At 44.5% G+C, this 15043-nt stretch overlaps 1 protein-coding gene across 3 annotated transcripts in view; it reads right to left on the bottom strand.

The window, feature by feature from the left end:
• Positions 1-2150: 2150 nt before the first annotated feature.
• CTNND2 (catenin delta 2) overlaps positions 2151-15043 on the bottom strand; it is a 688120-nt gene continuing 675227 nt past the window's right edge. For all 3 annotated transcript variants that reach the window (XM_081131846.1, XM_081131845.1, XM_081131844.1), the window contains 3 exons: positions 14794-14925; positions 9388-9461; positions 2151-3343 (listed from right to left, as the gene is read on the bottom strand). In XM_081131846.1, coding sequence (XP_080987972.1) covers positions 3083-3343; positions 9388-9461; positions 14794-14925 — 467 coding nt within the window. In that variant the 3' untranslated portion in view covers positions 2151-3082. The remainder of the gene's footprint in view (positions 3344-9387; positions 9462-14793; positions 14926-15043) is intronic.

The following is a 15043-nucleotide window of genomic DNA, read 5'->3' on the forward strand; positions in this document are numbered from 1 at the left end:
ACCTCAATGAAATACTATCTATGTTTACACATTAACAAATATGAAGAGTTCTTGCTCTAGTCCTATTATTTTTTAAAATATCTGTTCTCTTTACCACTTAGTCAGCTATAATCTAGTCAGCTATCTCAACTTTTACTAAGGTCAAAATTAATTGCATAAAGTTGCTTACAATAACCTAGTAACTGAGCTAGTGACTTTGAACTCCCAATGAACCTCTACCTAAAAGGGACTGCCAGTCTCCACTCTGACTTTTTAGGCATCTCTAGAGCAGTCTAAAACAAAATAGAACCATTTAAAAATATAATTTTCTGTGTCCATTCGTGCCCATTTCATAACATAGTTGAGCAGCCATTTCTTCCCAGGTCCTAACAGCACACTTGATGCCACAAGCACACTCTGGCACCAGGTCTGTTATCTCCAAGAGCCTTTTTTTTTTTTTTTTTTAAGAGTTACAATTTCTTGAGCAAGTAAGTAAGGCTGTCCTTCCGATCTTAAGTCTTGAGTGAACAGAATATCTGGTTGGGATATTTCCCTAATGGAGCTCATGAATGGGTCTGGGCCAGTAAAGCAGTTGTTTGCCAACCCACTATAGCACCTGTCCTTGGACATCTGGCAATTGGAAGCTGGAGCTATTCATTTGTAGCAATGTGTCATTTGCCACAAATGCTCTTAGGTGCTCTTTGTCTTCAGCAGGACGTAGGGACTGATGTCAATGAGTTCCTCAGGAGGTGTGGGCTGGGAGTTGTGGCTCAGAGAAGGCAGTAATTATGTACTTATGTTTCTTCTACCTCTACCTCTGATGCCAAAGGCTCCAGGCTGAATTAGTCCATCCCAGCCTGGCACAATGCTCGCAAAGTATCACAGGCAGCAGAGACATCCTGGCCTTCAAGGGTTGCAAATGTAAGGCATGCACACACTCAGAATCATAAAGGAAATGTGAAGTTCCTGCCAGGAGAGGGAATTTTTAACACATGCATTAATTTCCCTCTCCACAACTCAAACTAGGGAACATGTCCTATTGTTAATTTTGGACAAGGTAAACCAGCTATTCGGTTATTGACAGTAACGTCTATACCACAATCTCTACCACAATGAACTTCGCTATTTCATTCTATGACAAGGATGAAGTAGAAACATTGTGCTTGATGCTACATATTTATCTCTTTCTCTAGAGACTGAAGCATTCCTGGGAGGGAATCCAGAAACGTAGAGTCCTATAGTAAACAGCCCAACAGGGTCCAGCGTGTAGGTAATTTGTAGTACAATTCATATGGAAATTTCTGTCAACTGCTGTATTCTGGAAATTAGCTTTTCATTCACAAAAATATGCATGAACCAAAGAATCTTTTGGTTGCTTTTAAATTTGGAGGAAACAGTGATTTTAGACTTTGAGCTGAATTAAACTCTGGAGAGTGAAGGGGAACAAGTTTTAAAGGAAGATGGCAGCCAATTTCTTTTGTTATTTAATTTTTTATTTTTTCCAAGAACAGTTAACATTTACTAGGCACCTATTGGCCTCAGTCACTTGCATCTAAAGAGCAAAGCTAATTTACCCACAGCCCGTGTTCTTTTAAATGGTTAGTCTTAATTCTTAGCTCTGTTAACCACTATCCTAACATTCGCTTCAAGTTCAGTTTTAATACTCTAACCCATCATTGTCTACTGCTCCCTGCCACATGAACAAAAACGTTTGGGGAGTAATAAGGCGAGCAGTTTACATTTTCTGTGGATACTTCAAGTAATTGGCCCCAAAGTGAAATTATTGAGTTGGCCATGGTTTATCGTGTTCTGAGGGCATAAAACATGGAGGGAAATGGACCTGTAGAAAGAGTTGGTATCCGAGAATGTGTGAATGTGTGAAAATCCTATAACTTCACTTCAACTGGCCTAATATCCTGAGTCACTAGATGGTCAGAAGAATAGATAGAGTACGAAAGGAACAAACTGATGTACATTTACACTAAAAACCAAAAACAAAGTTTGTACAAGATGAACAGCAATGAAATCGCTTCTGTCAAAATAAAATCTCACACAGGTCGTTTTTATACACACGTGGACATACACACACCCACACACGCACAGACGCACGAGCAAGAATGTGTATTTTGTAAGATAGGTCCTTGGAAATAGACATTCTTAGCAAATATGGATGACAGATCAATTGTAATTTATTTTCTTTTAACACTGTATCATCATAAAGAAAATTGGTATAAATGAAAAAAATCTATTTCAAATATCTACATCTAAAATTTTAGGCAGTGAAAAAGCACTTTGTTGACAAGGAGTGTGGAATGATGTGTGTTAATTGTCAGAAACTGCTGAATGCCTTGCTTAGTTGCCACAAACAAGTTCACATATCAGAACGAACAATACTGCTAAATATTCCTTTTTTTCCCATTTTTTTTGTTTTGTTCTGTTTTGTTAAAACATACTGAGAGAAAGAAAAGAAAAGAAGAACTGGAAATCCATACATCTTTCAAAAGTCTGAGATTGAAGCAATATTTAGAACCATAGATGAGGAAACACTGCGGCATCGGTGTAATATACACAACGCGCTTCTCTTCTTTAATCTGTAATGTACATCAAATACTTTACAACAATGCATTAACAAAAGGCAAGAAACACCTTGCTGTACAGAGGAACCCAATGCAACCGGAAGCCTAGAATCACAACGGATGACGAGAGTAAAGAAAGCGTGAGAAGCCGTCCCTCTGAAGCGTGTGACCCTCGCTGCCTGCCTCTGTGCTTATCACCTTCGCGTCCCCGGCCCCGCCCGGCCACCTGCTGTGCCTTCTGCAGCCACATTCCTTGCACAGCACTTCTCATGCCCTACAGCTGGCGCTAGAAAGGTGTCCCGCGATGCCAGCTTTAGGGTCGCTTTAGCTCTCTATTGACGTCCAAGTTACCTTCCGACTCACTTAGCTGTCTAAAATAGCTCTCAAGGTTTCCTTACCGGTTATCACAGCCTTCCTACGGAACAGGCTTTAGCGAACTAAATTTGCAGGGAAGAAATGAAAAAAAAGCAATGTCTCGTGGTATGCATGCACATGCACTGTTCCCGGAGCGCCTGGTGCCGCCCGCCTCACACCCAGGAGTCGGGCGAGGCGGGGTAGTGGCTCGTTTCATAGTTCAGTTCGCTGTAGGGCCGGGCAGCCGAGTAGAAGTCGACATAGTTGCCGGTGGACTTGAGGCCCAGGTGCATGGTGTACTCGCTGGCTGGAGGGCGATGGTGGACCTGGTCCTCGAAGAAGGACTCGTCGTAATTTCTCGTGGCATTCTGAAACGGCTGGTAGGTCTCGTAATCTTTTCTGCTGGGCTCCTGGGGGACTGGCTGTGCTGAAACCTGCACGGGAGAGAAGACCCACCTGGGTTAGTTCGTTTCTCCCTGATCCAGCCTCCTCCATGGTCAAGGCACTCTGCCCTTCCTCAAAGTCAAGGCTGTGAGTTACCTAGCATTCACCAGCATGGCATGTCCCCAATACCGCCAACTACTGATTTCCCTTCTTTAAAAAAGAATTGGTTACAGGGTCCACACACTACCATTCTAGATCATCTTTTTTGAAAAATTATTATTGGGGTAAAATATACTTAACATGAAATTTACCATTTTAACCATTTTTAAGTGTATAATTCAGTGGCATTAAGTACATTCACAGTATTGTACAACCATCACCACCATCCATTTCCTGAACTTTCATTACCCCCAACCGAAACTCTGTCCCCACTAAGCATAACTCCCCCTCCCCCCTCCCCTAACCCATGGCCACTACCATTCTACTTTCTGTCTCTATGAATTTCAATATCCTAGATACCTCATAAAAGTGGACTCATATACTAGTTGTCCTTTTGTGCCTGGCTTCTTTCACTAGGCATAATGGCCTTAAAGTTCATCCATGATGTAGCATGTGACAGGATTTCCTTGTTTTAAGGCTGAGGAGTATTCCAGGGATGGAGATACCACCTTTGTTTATCCCGTCACCTGTGGATGGACACTTGGGTTGTTTCCATATTTGGACTATTGTGAATAGTGCTGCAATGAACACGTGTACCAGTATCTGTCTGAGTCCTTTCTTTCAAGTTTTTTTGGTACCTAGAAATGGAATTGCTGGATCTTGTGGTGATTCTGTTTAACTTTTTAAAAAATATATCTTTGTTGATTTCAGAGAGAGGGAGAGAGAGAGAAACATCAGTGGTGAACGAGTCACTGATCGGCTGCCTCCTGCACGCCCCCGACTGGGGATCAAGCCTGCAACCTGGTCATGTGGCCTGACTGGGAATCGAACCTCAATCTCCTGAATCCCGGGTGGTGCTCAACCGCTGAGCCACGCCCAGCCAGGCCTGTTTAACTTCTTGAGGAACTGCCATATTGCCACAGCAGCTAAAGCATTTTACTAGATAAGCTTTTTAAGTTAGAGGTATACACGAGACGCTATAGGGCACAGTAGCTGATTTTCCTCCTCCCTGCATTTTCTCTGTTATACGTAGGTTTGGCAACCCCAGACAAAGAGACAGTGGAGATGTACAAGGTCTCATGATCACTCAGGCATCCTCCTGCCAGGGCAGAGGTCTGTGATCAGTACTTCTCAGGAGGAACAGGCTTCCTGGTAGTGGGGCCATTCCATCACACCTGCCTACGTGACCAGATGCCACAGCCTTAGAAAGATACACAGAAAAGCACATAATGAAAAGAGAGAATCCACTCCAAATATTATATGCTCTGGAGGACCAAAATGTTTCTAACTTGGTTCAATTAAGACCTGATGGAACTTGAGAAAGCTATGGAATTCTGAAGCCTTTGGTTAGTGGGGAGGAATCTTCAGAATTGCCTGGTGTCCCCAGCCCACTGCTCCCCGTTTGCACTCTTGTCTGATTTAGGGGACCTTAAAGGTTAAAGGTATCACAGGAGCCTTCAAGATATCTGAAGTCAAGAATTAGTTCCCTCTGCTTGGCGTGTGCACAGGCTGGTAATTAGCATTTGTGTGTGTGTGTGTGTGTGGGGGGGGTGTCTAGCTATCCCCTTCCCTTCTGGGGTCCCTTTCCAAGACCAAGCCCCTGAAGTGAGCAAAGCCTCCCAAGGCGTGGGGAGAGGGCCAGCCCCACAGCCAGTGCACACAGGCATGCACAAAGCTCTGCTCATGTGCAATAATCAGGGAGGAGGCCTGCTGTGAATGATAAAACACTCTTAAAGAAACACAGTTTCATCACTTTCAAGCCAATTCAGTAATTCCCCATTAATTTAACTAAGGTTCAGCATGGAAACATCCTCTAGAAATTGGTCTTAGTTAATAGATAATGATTTGTAATTAGCACGTTGTGTGTAAATGAATGCTTCTAATGGCCTGCACATAACTCTTCTCTCAAGTACATGAAACTCCCTCTTATATGTAATTGATTTATACTAGTAATCAACCTGTTCTTCAAAGAAGGGTGAGCTTCATCACAGCTGCCGTCCAGGACCTGCCCCACTTCTAGTGAGGGGTGGTTGAATGAATGAGGTTTCTGTCTACCTGTGCAAGTGCACAGGCCGTAGACATTTGTTAGCCTAAGAGCCTGGCTATGAGAGGACATTTGGAACTGATCTGCAACATGTACAATTAAATGTTGCTAAGACCAGGTCTACCAAGTGACTTGGACACGCTAAGGTGCACTCTGCTGTTCTTTGAAGAGCTGTGTGCTGATGTTGAGCTTCACCACTCCAACACTGTGCTGCCACCCAAGCACTGAGCACATGAAGGGTTAGGACTGGGGGGTTTGAAAAGATTGTACCAGAAGGGAACTAGAATTTACTGTGTTCCTATTTCAGTGGGCACTATATTCAATATTTAACAGAGTCTTCTTTGTTTAATTTTCAAATAGTCATAAACATATATGTATGCATGTATGTTTATATCTCTCTATATCCCCTCCCTCCCTCCCTCCCTCCCTCCCTCCCTCCCTCCCTCCCTCCCTCCCTCCCTCCCTCCCTCCCTCCCTCGTGTCTGACTCATGCTCAAATTAGAGAATCATTGGTATAGAGCAGGGAAAACGAGATAAGAAGGCAGGAGAAGGGCGTTGGAGTCTTTACCTCTTCCTAGCTGGGTGACCAAAGGCAAACCTTATCCACCTGGAATGTCAATTTCCTCATTTCTGGGGACAATTTTTTCTGTCCTGCCCACTTGGCAGTGAGACTGAGGAAACCAAGTAGGAACTCCAGATGCTGTTCTGTTGTCATCAGTAATAATTTGAATCAAAACACCAAATCCCTTTGTTTCTAGTTTATGAACAAAAATTCTGTTGCTATCTGGATATATACACCTCAGTATGCTACTTTTCTTTATAAGGATGGAATGGATTGCTAGAAGTTCAGGAGAATTTTTGGAGTGTTTGAGTAGTTAACCCTTAAAATGATCCCTGTAACCTGTTGACTCCAAACATAAAAACCAAGGATCACAAACCTTATTTCACATTAATGGTTATTTTTCCTAGAAGCTTGGAATTCACTGAAAAATGAGACTGGAGTTCCAGGCAGTCACATGGGGAGAGTCACAGCTGAGTGGCAACCTGGCTCTTTTTCCTCTGAGTCATGGAAAGCCTGGGTCACAACTGTTGCCCAGCCCCCTACCTCACTGGTCCATGCATTGCTGTTGCCCATTCTCAGCTCATTGTTTTTTGCCTTATTTCATGGATCAACCTGAAACCAGTTTCCATTAGGGAATCACTTCTTCTCTGAGATGAGTCGCTGTCCAGCCACCTCTGTGAAGCTCTTGAAGCCTGGTTGGTGACTAGGACACTCAGGAGCCTAGAATGCTCAGCAGAGGACAAGCTTTGACACTGCAACTGAATGAACCCAGAGCATCCCTCCTGGTTAAATTGTTCAAGCTGGATTTTTACCAGCTGAGAGATCGTGAGGTCACGTTTGGCTCAGAAAAGTTCCCCAAATAAGAACATTCCATCTGGAATGGTCGGCCATGCCCACGTGGCCAGAGAATCCAAATTGTGAATGAAGTCTATGAGGTGGTCTCTAGACCCACCCAACTGGAAGAGAGCCAGACTGTCTCTCCTTTCAAATGGTTAGGATGGTGAAACTTAATTCAGTTCCCAAATGGGCACTGCAGGTACAGCCAATGTTTATTCCAGTAACAAAGTCTGAAATAAGTAAAACACCTTATTCTCTTCTCAAGTTCACTGACGTGTCATAATGATCTCCTTGAAAATTTTTAAGGAAAAACAACAATTTTCTTTGGTTGACATTTTAAAATGTTTCTTGATACTAGAATGGCATAACAATCTAATTGCCTCCTTCCCTTTGCTGGACCTGCTCAGGGAGTAATGATCACATTAAGCTATGGCCACAGGACTCAGCTCTGCCAGTGGCCTGCTGACAGCATCTTCCCTGGGCTGACAAGTGGTGCAGGGCTTGGTATCCACCCCTGCTGGGTTTCAGCAGCATTCACCTGAGACACTGTGGCCTTGATGTTCACACAGAGGCTGAGAGGAGTACATTCTGGGGCACCCTGTGGAAAAGGCTACAGTAGGCTGTGCTCTCTCTTGCAGTAGAGATGCCACATTGGCACATTAATTCTAATTTGTTTAAGTGCTCAGAAGAGGCTTAGGTGAAAAGAATGTGCCCCTAGAACCATTATGGACTGTCCTCTAAATCTAGATTGCAAGTAGTCCTTTGGAACCTCCTACAGCCACACTGTAAGATGCCGAGGACCTCTGGGCCACAGCAGGGCATTTCTTCATTGCCAACAATAGCAGAATTCCATGAGAGAAGGGCTGGTACAGAATAAGCTGATTCTGGTGACAAACTTCTCTTGAGCTACCTAACTTAAAGACCAGTCTTCTCTTGGATGCAAATCAGGGTCCTATTACATCCTACAAATATCTTTAAAAGCTGGGAACAGTTTACTCACAGTACCTGATATTTGCTAAAGGAAAAAGGATTGCTTTCCATAAACAGAGTTGGCATTTCCAGTACATTTTGTTTCTATTTTCTGCTATGCTTAGGCAGGCATGTTGACATGTGAATAATTGGAAGCAACCCCTGGTGATCTCTCCTCTAGAGCCCATACCCCGACTTATTTATTCAATTTATTCACTGGATTTTTTGCTTTTAGCAACAACTAGAACTGAGGGAGGCCGAGTAGATGTTAGCAATGTGTCAGGCAGCCTGGAGGGTCCGGGCAGTCATCAGGGGTTGCAAACAACACCAGATGTTTCAGGAGTGGCTGTGCATGAACTGGAAAATTGAGGGCAAAAGGATAACTCCTCTACCTACTCTCACTTCTACTGTTAATGGTTGATTAGAGCAAAAAATAATTTCAGGTCTAGGAGATACTTCTCATGTCCTCCTACTTCTTCCCTTAGAAATGGTCCTGCCCAGGACATTCTACCTGCTAGAAGGGGGTCGCTTTCCTTTTTAGAGATGCTGCCCTGCTGGGTGTTGAGAAATGTTCAAAACAGCCCACTGCCCTTCCACGTTGGCTTTCATCTGGACACTGTGATCAAGCAAACAGGTGTCAGCTTCATCCTTTCAGCTCAAATTTCCTGATGCACGAGAGGAATCTAGAGCCTCAGCAAGAAGCTAGTTCCAGCAATGGGTATTAGTAGCCAACAGCTACAAGGAATACTATTCTTTCCAAGATGACTGCCAAAGAGGGGAGAAAAATATGAATTTTCCCATTAATGAAGGGGCAGGGGCTGTCCCTTTTGGCTTTTATAGTCCCCATAGAACCACGGAGAAAAAGGGCTTCGGTGAATGTTTGCCAGAAAAAACACATACACACAAAGTTAGATCAGCTCCTTAAACCTGAATAGACCCCAAAATCACCTGGACATCTTGATAAAATGTGAGTCTGATGTAAACGACCTCTTGGTTGGGGGTTGGGACACAGAAGAATATCCTCTGCATTTCTAACAAGCTCCCCGTGATGTTGGGCTGCTGGTCCTTCAACTAAACTTTGAGTTGCAAGGTACTTTAAAATGTATTCTATTTAGTTGTTCATATTGAAGCTGATATGTCTATCTTATCAGTAACTATTACTCATAATGAATGCTTTCTTCTGAATGAGAGTTGGCTGGGTTATAGGAGCTACTTAATTCCCTGCCTAATAATTAGACAATTTGTCTAGTAACCAGCATCTTACACTTGTGTCCCTGGGGCTTGCCTTCTTTCCTTTTAGTTTTGCATCATAGTAGGAAACTTGCATTCTACCACAAAACAAAGTGTGTGGCTGTGGTGAAATCTAAGGCTTTCCAAATCTGAGGCTGTTCTAGGGACTTCCACCAGCCACATGGATGCTGGCTGACGTCTGAGGAAGAACAGCAGGGAACCATACTTTCTTTTATTACTGTTCTTTATCCATGTGAGATAGGTTAACTACCAACGTTCTGTATCTCTTTTACCTGGTTATGTTTGATGTCTTCAGTGGGCGCACCATATGAATTCCTATACAAAGTTGAAATTCCAGTATTTTGAGCTGAAAGCAAAGGGAAACAAACGTATTAGCAAAGAGAGCAAGATTTCGAATGGAGAACTAATGTTATCGAGGCAAGTTCTTGCCCTAACAAGCTTGGTTTTCCGTGGACCCTTCCAAGTGGAAGACATTCTCTGGCCCTGAACACCTCACTTTGCATACAAATATTAAGAAAGAAGCAGAGTTCTTCTATAAAATCCTCATAGCATGTCAGCCTCCTGCAATAACGTTCAGATAGCAGACAGGGTCAGAGCAGGTGCGGCAAACAGATGGTCATTTTGCAAGTTTTATGGCCTTCTTTTCTGGTGGAAACTGGCAGATAATAAAGGCTTGTCACTTGCACTGAAGCATGCCGGAATCTGTACCAGCACCTTAGTTTTTAGCAGGAGAGTGACAAGAATGAAATTTCTAATTTGAGTTCACAGAAGTGCTGGGTCATGTTTCAGACTGTTCACTTCTCGAAGGCCGGAAGGCCAGGCAGGAAGCACCACCTGTGAGTGCCCTGCGTGTCTGCGTGGCTGTGGCTGTGGCATCCTGTTAGACAGACTGGAGCCCCCCACTGTCCTGAGATCAGCCTGAGGTCTAGTTAAAAGGAAGGAAAGTCTCTCCCAGTTACCAGCAGCTTCCAAAGGCCTGGGTAGGGTACTCATTTGCCCACTTCCTCACTGGGAACCCTTGAGGCTCACGTCATATGCCCAGAGCAAGGGCCGGGAACACCACTCCCTTCATAGAAACTATAAAGTCATGATTAAATCAAGTATTTGAAATGTTTTTTGTAGAGTTTCTTTGGGGTATAAAACAGTCTAGAAATAAAGAAGGGCTTATCTTTTGCTTCCAGTATCTATGGGATAATGAAATAGGATGACACACCATCTCTTCTGTCATAGAGACAGGCCAGTCAGCATGACCTGTCATCTCACCTGTGATTATTACTAAAAAGCACATAATAGCTGTACAATAAAACTCCGCTTGGGAAATTTTACTTGAGAAGTAAAATAGGGCTGAGAGCCTATTTTCAACTTTAAACACCACTCAGATAGACTCTGGTTGAACACACACCACTCCCGTCTCTGTATGACCATGGAAGTCACCATCCCTTGCCTGGACTGATGCTACAGAATCCCCCTTGAGGGCCCAGCTTCCACTCTGCCCAAACCTGATCCTCTGTCCATCCTGTTCCCAAGAGCTGAGCAATCATCTTGTTAGACAAATTGGATTATGGTAAAAGCCAAGCTCCTTATGGTCTATGAGGCTCCGAGCAATCTGGCCTCTGCCTAACTTTCTGAAGCGTCTCCCAATCTTCTTCCCTTGTTCAGGGAGCCCTAGCTATGCTGGCCCGCTTTCCTCGCTCAAGCCTGCCAAGTCTATTTTGCTTCAGGGATGTTGTACTTGCTGATCCATGCTGCTGGAACTCCCTTCCCCCAGACTCTGGACTGCCTCTTCCTGCTGGCGGTTAAGTTTTGGCACAAACGTCTCCTCCTTGACCTTGTCAATTAAAGTAACCCTGCCCAGCTGGCATCCTCTACCTCATTACCATTTATTTTCTTCATCATGCCCAACACCATGTGCTATTACTTTGTTGGTGAGCTTGTTCTGTTGTTTACCTTGCGTATTACCTGCCTTTGCTTATGAGAGCAGAAGCTCCGTGAGCTGACACCTTTGAAGGTATCCCCAGCATCTGGGACAGTGCCTGGCCTCGATGGATGAGTGCTTTATTTGTTGAATGAATGAATGAATGAATGAACCTAAGAAAACCTGCCTTCAGAGCTGTAATATGATGGAAAATGTCACTTCAAGAATAAAGCAAACATTTTTCCCCCTGCTAGAATAAAATGCAATATTATTTGGTAGACCATGCACTTATAGCTTTGGCCTCCCTCCCTGTCATATTTGTGGCTTTTCTAAGCTAAAGCTGTCCCTGCTGGCAGATCTCTCCTCCTGCTCTTTCGCCACTTCACCTGTTTAGAGGAGACTGTGTAGCTGAGATTGAACCTGTGGTCTTTGCAGACACATGAAGCACGGTCTTCATGAATGCTCTGCCCCTGTATGTGGAGCTCAGGATAGACTCATAGGAAAATGCCTTTCCTTTTTTTATGGGCCCCAATTTCCAACTGAATCAATATATTAAAGATTAGAATGGCTTCAAAAGGCATAAGAGAGACACTGACAAAAACAGAATAGACCATTTGATGTAAAGGCATTTGGGAAGCTTAGGGTAGGGGCAAAATCCCCTGGTGAATTTTCAAGTCAGGCTGTGTAGCTGCCAGGATTGCACAGCCCTCCTGTGATGCGTGCCTCTGAATACGTAATGTCCCCAGGGAGTTATGACCACCAGACAAAGCTATCAGTTCTGCACGCCTGAATGAACAGCCGACTTTGGCTTTCAGAGGGCTCCTCAGTGGCAAAGAAACACTAAAGACAGAGACATTTTAAGAGACTCCATCTAGGCTAGAAAATGAATCCAGCAAAGGTGGGTGGTGGAGGGAGGCCTGGAAGAAAAGCCTAAATGGGTCTGTAGTTCTAGGACCTAGTAGAGGAGATTATAACCCAGGCAAGGAACAGCTTTCACTTTAAGCTTTGCCATATTGCAGTTTGAGGGTGAAGCTTCCCATGGTTTTCCCACAGCAGAGGGAACACTTCCTTTGGGGGAAACAGTAGGACACCCTCTGATGCCTTAGAAACAAGGAAGTGGCAGTTTTTCAGATATTTTTCAATGCAATGAATTTTAAGTGTCCCCTGGATTTATCGGTGAATGAGAAAAAGTACTGCTCTTGATGTGGAGGTCACAAGAAATCTGATCTGCAAGTAAATGCTGGAATGATGAGAACTTGCTAAAGTGTTGCAGGGAGGCGGTCAGCAATTCATCCTTTCCATTCCTATATGATTTGTTGGCTCTCACTCGGCTTGGCTGGGGACTTATTCATACCACTATAGAAAGTGGCAAATGCCACCACCAGTCTCACCACAACACCATTATCTCCACCACCCTAATTACCAATACTCCTCCATCACCACATCTTCTGTCACCACCACCATCACTGCACATCACCACCATCACCATCACCTCCACCTCTACCACCATGACCACCACCACCATCAATCACCTCCACCTCCACCATCACCATCACCATCACTGCACACCACCACTTTCACCATCACCATCATCACCACTACCATCATCACTGCACCACCATCACCATAATCATCACCACCATCACCATCATCACCACCACCATCACTGCATGTCACCACCTCCACCTCCACCACCACACCACCACCATCACCATCACCATCATCACCATCATCACCACTACCATCAATGTGATAATAACTATCTTTTACACAGTACTTGTTGGCTTTAAGGGAACCTTCCTGTATAAATGTATCATTCAATAAAGATCTCAATGTTCTTCCAGGCTTGCTACATGATTGATGGTGTAGTATTAAATTGCATTTTTAAATAAATTAGAGCAAAGCTGTTTAAGCCTCTATAGAAGTTTGAAAATTTACATATATCTTAATACTGGAGTTGTCAAGATTCCTGTCGTTTTCTAGGGACACTAAAAACATCAGAAACACATTAGATTTTATTTTTATTTTATTATGTGTGCAGGGCATGATCATGTACCATTGGAACTATTTCAACATAAACACCCACATTTAAAAACCTTTTGAACGATTCCACTGGGCAAGAAAGTTAAAGAGAAAAGTTAAACTTAAATAACAATGCAGTCAGTTTCACAATTTTTCTTGTAATTATAATCTCAATTTATCACCCCAGACTGCCAGTGAGGTGGCTAATCACAAAATGAATGGGTCCGGTGGATTCGGTGTCACTATCACTCTGGAGTAATCAGGAAAAATTAGATTCTCTGCTGAATGTGTTGACTCTAGGGACTCAGCATCTAAATTCACAACTTTCTTTGCTCATGCTCATTGATAACTGCGGTGACATTGATGGTGAAAAAAGCCAGTGAATGAGAATAATAAGGTATGTCCTACGTAATGAGCTCAGTTTTCCCATTCGGGAGACGTTTCAGGGGTGAGGGCGAGACGTTCCCTTGTAGGGTCTGTACGTGGAGGCCGAGTGCTGACCTAGGAGAGGGGATCATGGGCCGCTGTTTACTATGCCTCGCTCTATGCAGTGTGCAGAATTATCACTCAAACACCGCCTCTGGGGGAAACACATTGACCATTAAATCTTCATAAATCACCAATTTGTCTGTTCTGCTTCCCTACAGGTCTACACCTAAATAATATTAGAGAAATGCACCCCATGCTTTTAAAAATTTTCTGATAAGAGGGCCTCAGTGTGCGTTTAGGGCTGTGCTCTTCCCACTCCAGTTTAATGACTGGCCCAGTCTGGCCCTGTTCTATTAAAGGACCCATCTCTATATCCATGTGGCAAAGAAGGGTGTGAGTTTTTAGAGATCCTGGTGACTTTGGCAGTTGTTTCCAAGCATAACCCTCTACATCAACGTCTCCAAGTCTTTGGAGGAGGGGCACTGGGGCAGAGGGAGGTGTGTGGAGAGCCTAGAGGGGACGGTGAGTATGAAAGGCGAACCCCGCCCATGGAGTCCTACAGATAAAAGGAGGGCTGAGCCAAGTCTGGTTATTAAACAGGCTGGGCAGGGCACACTGGAGGGGTGGGGAAGGGCCCCATTTTGGCCTCCACAGAGTCCCAGCTGGTGAGAAAGGAGAGGCACCGGGTGATCCGGGCAGTGAAGGACGAGCAACATAAATGATCGATTTTTCCTTAGGGAAATGGTGGTCACCGTTCTAATGAATCACACTGGGAGTTTGGTTTCAAGGTAAGAGAAGAAAGGGTCTCAGCAGAAGTTCTGTGGGTTTCCCTGAAATTCTCTTCCTTTGCTGCCTTCCCCATCTTTCCCCATCTCTCCCGGTCTCTCCCCGTCTCTCCCCTCCCCTCCGCTCCCCTCCCCTCCCCTCCTTTTCTTGCCCTCTCTCCACTCCTAACAGGCAAAGCTTGATATGCCAACTAAGAAGAAAGCTACAGCGACTCGTCTCTCTAATCAGAGAGAATATTAAGAGCTGGGCAAGTGAGGGGAACGGGTAGGTGAAGCAAGGCCGAGGGGAGCGCGTGCAGAGGACATCTTCTCTTAGCTATTTTCAGGAATAAGACGCTAAGTCTTTGCACCCCTCGCTTAATCTCTCCAGCTCCTGGGGGCGGTCACTGTCAAGCTCTCCAGGGACCCGCTAGCTCTCAGTCCTGCTGAGTTGTCAAGCACAGCTTGAAGCCCGATGTCCCTGCCCCTTGCCCTGTCCCAGACCCAGTCGCCAGCTCCGAGGGGGAAATGCACGAAGCTGAGCTCACCTGTCATGGTGTCTTTCCTGGAAGCGTGTTCTCCTTTAGTCCCGTGGTAAGTGGCATTGCTGCCAGTGGACTCATAGTCCGTTTTCCTTTCTTTGAGGCTGATCATTTCCCGAGGTGAAGCTGGGGCACTTGCTACATAAAGAAATGAAAAGGACGGCTTTCTGAGTCATTCCACAGCACGGACAGCGTTTCACACACACAGTTAAGGTCATAAGTACACCTGACTCAACACATGTCAACATGTGTGCAT

The sequence above is a fragment of the Miniopterus schreibersii genome (assembly GCF_964146895.1).
Source record: "Miniopterus schreibersii genome assembly, chromosome: 3".
In the NCBI taxonomy this organism is placed as follows: Eukaryota; Metazoa; Chordata; class Mammalia; order Chiroptera; family Miniopteridae; genus Miniopterus; species Miniopterus schreibersii.